The following is a 9,613-nucleotide window of genomic DNA, read 5'->3' on the forward strand; positions in this document are numbered from 1 at the left end:
TGTGTGTGTGTGTGTGTGTGTGTGTGTGTGTGTGTGTGTGTGTGTTTAGCAAAGCAGTAATAGATTTTGGACTCAGTGAGGAGTGAGAGCCTGTGGCTGTTAAGTTTCCAATTCCATTATTCTCAAACCACCGAGCATTAGCCAAAGCCCTGCAAGTTTGTGTTTGTGTGTGAGTGTGTGTGCGCCTGTGTTCACTTCTTGGCTCAATTACTGAATACACATCAGACACTGAGAAAATGTGCTCATGAAGTATGTGAATGTCAGATCAGAGTTATCAAAGTAACACTGTTAAATGTAACACTACGGTCTCATCTGTAAATGTGTCTAGTGAACCCCAATGGCTTTGATGCTTCATTGCACGTGTTATTAAATACGTGTTTGTGACATCATGTATCTGTGTCTCGTAGGTATGCGAATCCTGGTCACGTTGCTGTTGGATACTTTACCGATGCTAGGAAACGTCTTGCTGCTTTGTTTCTTCGTGTTTTTCATCTTTGGGATTGTTGGCGTGCAGCTGTGGGCAGGGCTTCTGCGCAACCGCTGCTTTTTTGACAACAGCGTCAGAATGTAAGTGCAAAACTGGTGATTCTTAAAGCAAGTTACTCAATATATGCAAATTGCAGGGTTTGCAAAACTGCTGCTGCAGCCATAAATACACTGAAACCACATGGCTATGTTCCTTGGTGGAACCTGTTTATGTCGCGTCATCAGATTAAAGAATGACTTTTAGGGGCTTTGAAGGCTTTAAAGGGATAGTTCACCCCAAAATTAACATTTTGTCATTTACTTCCCCTCATGTTGTTCCAAACCTATATGAGTTTCTTTCTTCTGTTGAACACAAAAGAAGATATTTTGAAGAAAGCTGGTAACCAAACAATTGCTGGTAGCCATTAACTTCCATAGTGTTTTTTGCCATACCATGGAAGTCAGTGGGGTCCATCAACTGCTTGGTTATATAGCATTCTTCAAAATATCTTCTTTTGTGTTCAACGGAAACTCCTACAGGTTTGAAGCAACTTGAGGGTGAGTAAATGATGACCAAATTTAAATTTTTATTGTATTTAATGTTGAAAGTAGAGCCTGACCGATATGTTATTTTGGGGCCGATACCAATACTGATATTAGGGAGTTAAAAAAAGGCCGATATCGATATATCGGCTGATATTCTTCGTGTATATTATAGTACAGTACCAGTCAAAAGTTTGAACACTTTCCCATTCATGTGTCCACACATTTGACTGGTACTATATATATAATACAGTATATACATAAACAGAATATATATACATAAACACATTTTTTGCAATGATCACTCAAATGTGGTGATCAAACACTTATAATGACGTGACAGAGATATGTAATGGAGGCAGGGCATTTAACAATTTAAAAATAAACTTTATTATCCAAAATGAGTCTGACATCAGTGCACTGAACAGTAAAGTTGAAGTTTAATTCAATTCAATTCCATTCAACTTTATTCCGTTAAAGTTTATTTCACTTCGAAACATTCATTCACGGATTTGCGCTACTGTCTTCACACACATAAGAAACTTACTAGAGAAGTGTGAAGTGTGACATATACCTCTGTAAATAAATACAATATAAATCCACATCTCGCGCACTTTAATGCCCTTTGAATGTAACGTGTATGTTCCCTTGGAACTGGAATCATGGCAGAATTTCATGTGAAGTTCACTTCGCAGGTCACTTACAGTCGAATAAGACAACGCTTGAATGCTGCTGCCTGAACAAGTCCTTACTGAAGTGAAAGTGTTGACTGGTGTCACTATCTCACGAACGCGCCGGCAGATCTCCACCAAATTCGGGGGATCCCTTCAGCTCGAGGAGCCCTCTCGAACGCCACCCTCCACGCGTCGGTAGCCCCCCGGGATCGCTTGACTGGTCGGCGCCGGACCGCGAATTTAACCACCCGTAACTCCTGTACCCCGGGGGCTATCGACACAGGGGTGGTCTCATTCGAAAGTGGGCCTCAAGGCGTACACTCCATTCACGTTCGAGAGAGTTCCTCGAGTTGAAGGGATCCTCCGAATTTGGTGCGGATTCGCTGCGCCCTTACGGAGATATGGCCGTTCAAAGTTTCAATGGTTTTCCCTAGACTTAAGCTTCAAAAGTGTTTCATCCAGGTCGCCAGTAGCAAACAATGGAGCGCGCTCTGCTGGACAAACTAAGTAATTACACCATTTCAAATATTTTATCTGTGTTACATTAAATTTCATATCGGCGGCATATTCACCGATACCGATATATCGGCAACAAGCTCATATCGGCCGATAATATCTGCAAAACGATATATTTCAATGCTGGCCATGCAAGGGCTCTAGTTGAAAGAGTTATTTTTCTACTATATATACACTGAACAAAATTATAAACGCAACACTTTTGTTTTTGCCCACATTTTTCATGAGCTGAACTCAAAGATCTAAGACTTTTTCTATGTACGCAAAAGGCCTATTTCTCTCAAATATTGTTCACAGATCTGTCTAAATCTGTGTTAGTGAGCACTTCTCCTTTGCCGAGATAATCCATCCACCTCACAGGTGTGGCATATCAAGATGCTGATTAGACAGCATGATTATTGCACAGGTGTGCCTTAGGCTGGCCACAATAAAAGGCCACTCTAAAAGTTTTACTGTATTGGGGGGGTCCAGTCAGTATCTGGTGTGACCACCATTTGCCTCACGCAGTGAAACACATCTCTGTCGCATAGAGTTGATCGGGTTGTTGATTGTGGCCTGTGGAATGTTGGTCCACTCCTCTTCAAAAAGCTGTGCTTCCTGCATAAACCTGCCCCTGTTGGTTTGGCAGTCTCTTGCTTGCGCTACACAGTTACCTTGTTTAATTTCTTAATTCAAGTTATATATATTTTGTTCTATTTGTGTTATTTAAGTTATTTATAATAAGTGAAGTGAAGTTTACTGTTAAGTGCACTGATGTCAGACTCATTTTGAATAATAAAGTTTATTGTTAAATTGTTAAATACCCTGCCTCCACTACATAGGCCTATGTTTGTCACATCATTATAAGTGTTTGATCACCACATTTGAGTTATCATTGTAAAAAATGTGTTTATGTACATATATTCTGTTTATGTAGGCTATATACTGTATTCTATATACAGAACCAGTCAAAAGTTTGGACACATGAATGGGAAGTGTGTCCAAACTTTTGACTATACTGTACTAAAATATAGCCTACACATAAAGAATATCGGCTGATATATATCGGAATCGGTCTTTTTTACTCCGCAATATCGGTATCAGCATCGGCCCCCAAAAAACAAATATCGGTCGGGCTCTAATATATATATATATATACAGTATATATAACTGTCTCCTCATTTTAAAACACCACCGCACGACACTGATATATATATATATATATATATATATATATATATATATACTATTTTTTAAATGTCTCCTGGACACTGACTTCATAGACCTCTATTAATAATGTGCTTCTGTATATCTGCACACACACATTACAGTTTTTCCTTAGTTTTTACAAACACATGACACATGAAATATTTTTTGTGTTGTACAGTTATAGACCTAGAATTACCTTTCAATGAGGAAATCAGCTAAGCAGCATATATATTTTCTCAGCAGATTACAGCAAAGCCAAGTATAAATGTTTCTTTTTTATTGTTTTGTGTATGCAGACACAAGAAATCAATTCTCACATTATATTTACCATAAGGGCCTCATTGATCATAGAGAGTTTACAAAGTAAAGAGTTGAATAATGAGTATCCATAAACGCAGTTTGCACCAGTGAATCATTTTGACAACTGTCCACCCTGATGTACTGCATACCAGAAAGCCAGTCTGCCGAAAGAAGCCTTGACCCGTTCAGGTGCATCGCTGCTTCTCTCCAACTCCCTCCCCAAATCCCAACACTATCCAAGCAACGTCTGTTACAGTAATGCTTCTCTCACTCAAATTGTGCTGCCCTTTTAAAAATCCAGCTCTCTTGTGCATACAACATTTATTGCATTGTCTGTCAAAAACCATTTACAATATCCACTTCAGTGCATGTACATCTGCTGCTATCTGCATTCAAAACTCAAAAGAATTGGCCTTTACTTCAAAAAAACTTTTTGTCATTCTACAAAGCAGGTGCCATCAGAGTGCATTTTATGCATATGTGTAAAAATAACTTTAACTCATGGCAACTTTTACTGTACTGTATTTTAACATAGATATTTTCCTTCTTTCTTTATGTGGATGCCTTTTTGACATGTTCTTGCTGCATTGGCAAATATTCACACTTCATAAAAACCAAATATATGAAAATAAAAAGTAGCATTTGTCTTTTATTATCTCTCCATAGACTTTTGCCCCCAGCTTGTGCGTTAACTAGGGGTGTGCAATATATTTCGTCTATGATAATATCATAATTGTTGTTTAAACCATATCCTATTTGACATCATCGAGTATATTGCAAAAACCAAACAAAAACACACCCAGAGACTGCATGCGTACATGAGATGTAGGTTAGGATGGCCGCTCACTAGAGAATTTTAAGGCCGATTTTAAGCCCAATTTGCACCCCCGGACGATAGGGGGGTGTGGCCCGATTCGCAGCTTGTCGCAAATGATTTTTTTGTCCAAAACATCCTCTATTGTGTGGTGTCATTACGATTATTTAACTGCTCCCGATCGAGACGGAGCATCGCCGAACTCAAATCGTAAATATCAAACATGTTTGATATTTACGACTCTTGATCTGGCTGCCTCTAACGTAATACTCGTGATAGCCAGTGAGAGAGCAAGCGTCACCTACCGGATGTTGCGTGCTTCTATAGCTGAAACTTGTTAGCCACAAACATGCCATGAAAGCAGAGAACATCACCCATATTATTTGTTATACTTTGTTTTTCATTGTGAAACAGAACACGCGCCAGGAGAGCCAGCTGACAACGTTGATTGTCACACCCAGAGACTGCATGCGTACATGAGATGTAGGTTAGGATGGCCGCTCACTAGAGAATTTTAAGGCCGATTTTAAGCCCAATTTGCACCCCCGGACGATAGGGGGGTGTGGCCCGATTCGCAGCTTGTCGCAAATGATTTTTTTGTCCAAAACATCCTCTATTGTGTGGTGTCATTACGATTATTTAACTGCTCCCGATCGAGACGGAGCATCGCCGAACTCAAATCGTAAATATCAAACATGTTTGATATTTACGACTCTTGATCTGGCTGCCTCTAACGTAATACTCGTGATAGCCAGTGAGAGAGCAAGCGTCACCTACCGGATGTTGCGTGCTTCTATAGCTGAAACTTGTTAGCCACAAACATGCCATGAAAGCAGAGAACATCACCCATATTATTTGTTATACTTTGTTTTTCATTGTGAAACAGAACACGCGCCAGGAGAGCCAGCTGACAACGTTGATTGTATTCTATTGGTTTTTCTTCTCTAGTCACGTTTGATCTCGCCAGTCTCCGTGAGATCACGTGTCACAGTGAAATCGTTCCTACAATCATCAAGTGTGTGGTCTCGCGGTCTGGTCGAATCGTCTAGTGTGCGCATTCAGAGGATTATAAGGCTAAAAATCAGTTGAACTGTCTTCATGTCTGTGGTCTCCCATGGTTTTAAAATCAGATTTGAAAATCGTTTAGTGTGCAGCCAGCTTTAGACTACTGCATGAGCACATTTAGAGTTCACACTTTTACTGCGTGATTTAGTCTATTAAAATACTTTTAGAATTCCCCCAAAATGGGGGAAAAAGTTAGCAAAAATGACACTGGATAACTTTTATATGCCTTTTACACAGAGTTCTGGCATGAAACTCTAGATGGCGCAGTCCGATAGGTCTAGCTCAATCTGACCTGGCGACATCATTGTCACATGTTAGCTAATTGGTTCTCTCCTGTATCGGTAGCCAATGAGTTCGCTGCTCAATATTCAAATGCCTGGCTTTTGTTTGCTGTAGCAGTTGCCAGCGCACTTCAGAAACCCTCCACCTTCCCCACCTACACCTGTATAGATCTGCTACGGGGTGATTCATGTATGCTATATGAGGGTTCTTCATATGTGTTATATGTGCAGCAGCAGTATTTCTTACATGCTAACAGCAGCATGTTGTGGATGTATTGGCACTAGCAAGTCTCGGTACTTGCTCTGCCGCAGCAGCGTAGCAGATCTAATCCGCCAAGACCAAATACATTAGTCTAGCTCAATCTGACCTGGCGACATCATTGTCACATGTTAGCTAATTGGTTCTCTCCTGTATCGGTAGCCAATGAGTTCGCTGCTCAATATTCAAATGCCTGGCTTTTGTTTGCTGTAGCAGTTGCCAGCGCACTTCAGAAACCCTCCACCTTCCCCACCTACACCTGTATAGATCTGCTACGGGGTGATTCATGTATGCTATATGAGGGTTCTTCATATGTGTTATATGTGCAGCAGCAGTATTTCTTACATGCTAACAGCAGCATGTTGTGGATGTATTGGCACTAGCAAGTCTCGGTACTTGCTCTGCCGCAGCAGCGTAGCAGTTTAATATTAATTGACTTCAATTTTAGACAACAGTTTCCTGTTTTAAACTGTTTTTGGTCAGTGAAAATAGTTTCAAACAATGCCACAGCAGAACTGTTGAAGAGTCTCTGAGCAAAACACAACAGTGTTTTGTTACTGAATACTGAATACAGGTGCATCTCAATAAATTAGAATGTCGTGGAAAAGTTCATTTCAGTAATTCAACTCAAATTATGAAACTCGTGTAGGGTTCTTCATATGTGTTATATGTGCAGCAGCAGTATTTCTTACATGCTAACAGCAGCATGTTGTGGATGTATTGGCACTAGCAAGTCTCGGTACTTGCTCTGCCGCAGCAGCGTAGCAGATCTAATCCGCCAAGACCAAATACATTAACATTGTACCATGCCAATCCCTCCGAGAATTGTCATGACAGAAATATTTATATAATCTGATATAGTTAATATCACACAAAGAGTAGTTTTTTTCTCCAAATATCAGCACAATTGCAAATGTGTTTTTGATTTTATAAAAAACAGTCCAATAAACAAGACGTTAAAGGGATAGTTCACCCCAAAATGAAAATGTGATGTTTATCTGCTTACCCCCAGGGCATCCAAGATGTAGGTGACTTTGTTTCTTCAGTAGAACACAAATTATGATTTTAACTCCAGCCGTTGCAGTCTATCAATCATATAATGCATGGCAATGGTAACAAAATCTATGAGAGTAAACGGTTGGTTGTGCATCTTTTTCTTCCACACTTTTTCCTTCCACTCAACTTTCTGTTAACATGCTTGGATACAGCACTCTGTGAACAGCCAGCTTCTTTGGCAATGAATGTTTGTGGCTTACCCTCCTTGTGAAGGGTGTCAATAATTGTCTTCTGGACAACTGTCAGATCAGCAGTGTTCCCCATGATTGTGTAGCCTAGTGAACCAAACTGAGAGACCATTTTGAAGGCTCAGGAAACCTTTCCAGGTGTTTTGAGTTGATTAACTGATTGGCATGTCACCATATTCTAATTTGTTGAGATAGTGAATTGGTGGGTTTTTGTTAAGTGTGAGCCAAAATCATCACAATTAAAAGAACCAAAGACTTAAACTACTTCAGTCTGTGTGCACTGAATTTATTTAATACACAAGTTTAACAATTTGAGTTGAATTAATGAAATAAATGACATTTTCCATGACATTCTAATTTATTGAGATGCACCTGTAAGTTATGTTGCTCCTGCAAACTAACCACTGCACAGAATATGAAGAATATCAAAAACTTTGGGAGTCAGCTGTCCACGGCAGTCCTAAACCTGTCAAAGTACCAACACAATAACACACTTTAATTTAATTATTTATCAAATTCCAGAAAATATTGAGATATAATTTTTTGTCATTAAAACACACCTCTAGTGTTAACCCTGTTACCATTATATATTTAAGAATATATAAGTAACAAAAACCGTTTATCATCTTCCTTTCAAGAAATGAACAGTTACAGCCTCCTCTTTTTAAATACTTTTTATTGTTATTTTAAAAATACCTTAAACACAAGGCTTATAATGTCAGATTAAACTAAAATAGTCAATCATTTCCAGTTATCTTTATGGAGGCATAATTATATCACAGTGTATACTGAAATTAATTTGGCTTTAAATGTCACAACCTAATTTATTAACTTAAACATATTGTTTGTTTGATAGAATGTTTAAAATCATGGTAACACTTTAGAATTGGGAACACATACTGTATTCACTATTAACTAAGAGTTTTCCCTGCTTATTAATAGTTACAAACCCGATTCCAAAAAAGTTGGGACACTGTACAAATTGTGAATAAAAACAGAATGCAATTATGGGGTGGATTAAGGGATCAAAATACAGTCATGCAGAATACGGCATTAATATATGCTTTATAAGTACTAATAAACAGCCAATATGCTAGTAATATGCATGCTAATAAGCAACTAATTAATAGCGAGAATTGGTCCTTAAAATAAAGTGTTACCAAAATCGTTTACATGTTTACTTTAAAATCCCTTTGTAAAACTGGAAAAGGCACCCGTTACATAGAATGACCCAGTTAATAAATGTTTACCGTGGCTTGCAGCACAATACAGAAATTGCCAGTCATATATAATTGTATTAGAAGGACTGTTCCAGGGGACATTTGGAATTGTTTTGGTTTGGACTTGAATTGGTTGCATTTCTGCGAAAGGAACTTGGCAGCTTTAGGCTATAAAAGCCAATTGAAATTTTTATGCAATGCAGTGCACGTATGCAGCTAAGTTTCAGATGTGGTAAGTAACATATGGGTCAGTTCTCAGGCCATTCTCTTCAGCATCCTCTCTTAAAACCTAATATAAACATGTTTGCAGATGATGTGATTACCTAATAGAGCAGCTTTAAGCTCTTCTGGCTCTCTCAGTTTAATAAGCAGGATGTGAGACAGATTAAAGCAGAAGCTCTCCTGGCTCAAATGGTTTGTAAATGCTCAGAGAACAAAAAGCTCCACACTATCGCACATTATTATGTAGCTCTGAGGTGGTGACAGAGGGATGCTTCTGTTAGCATTAGTCAGAGGAATCTTAAGCCTATTATGCTGCTACAGTGTTAAACAGAAACTTCATATACAAATGTAGTGCTACTGATGTGAGTGCAGATCTGAAAATATTTTAAATTCTTCAGTTAATCACTTATTCTTAATTAAACTGCAGATCATCTGTGTAATACATTCAACGCATTAGCTTGCAAAACAGATGACCTCTGGGCAGTTTTTTTTGTGACAAAAATGGGACTTTTTATCTCAAAGGCTGCAAGTGGAAGATATATGCAGTTGTAACTCAGGCTCTTTTTTGTGTGTTTTTGGAAAAAATTACGGCTATGGAGGGGGGAAGTTTATTTATGAGTCTATAGTAGTTACAATTTATGTTACATAGTTACAGAAAACAAAAATACAAAAAAAGTTCCTGATGCATTAAGTAATACATGGGCCAATTCTCAGATATATTTAGATTTTGACAGATATATTTAGTGCTGTGTATTTGTATTAATTAGTGTATAATTTAACAGCAAATGAATTGCTGATAATGATTTTTTATATATATATATA

The 9,613-nt window shown here is 38.4% G+C and overlaps 1 protein-coding gene across 1 annotated transcript in view; it reads left to right on the forward strand.

Moving 5' to 3' along the window:
* LOC107590735 (voltage-dependent T-type calcium channel subunit alpha-1H-like) overlaps positions 1–9,613 on the forward strand; it is a 66,701-nt gene that overhangs the window by 7,984 nt on the left and 49,104 nt on the right. Inside the window, 1 exon segment of the mRNA XM_016279644.1 lies at positions 408–567. Within this exon segment, the coding sequence (XP_016135130.1) occupies positions 408–567 (160 nt within the window).

The sequence above is a fragment of the Sinocyclocheilus grahami genome, unplaced genomic scaffold (genome assembly GCF_001515645.1).
Source record: "Sinocyclocheilus grahami isolate Dianchi unplaced genomic scaffold, SAMN03320097.WGS_v1.1 scaffold132.1, whole genome shotgun sequence".
Taxonomy (NCBI): domain Eukaryota; kingdom Metazoa; phylum Chordata; class Actinopteri; order Cypriniformes; family Cyprinidae; genus Sinocyclocheilus; species Sinocyclocheilus grahami.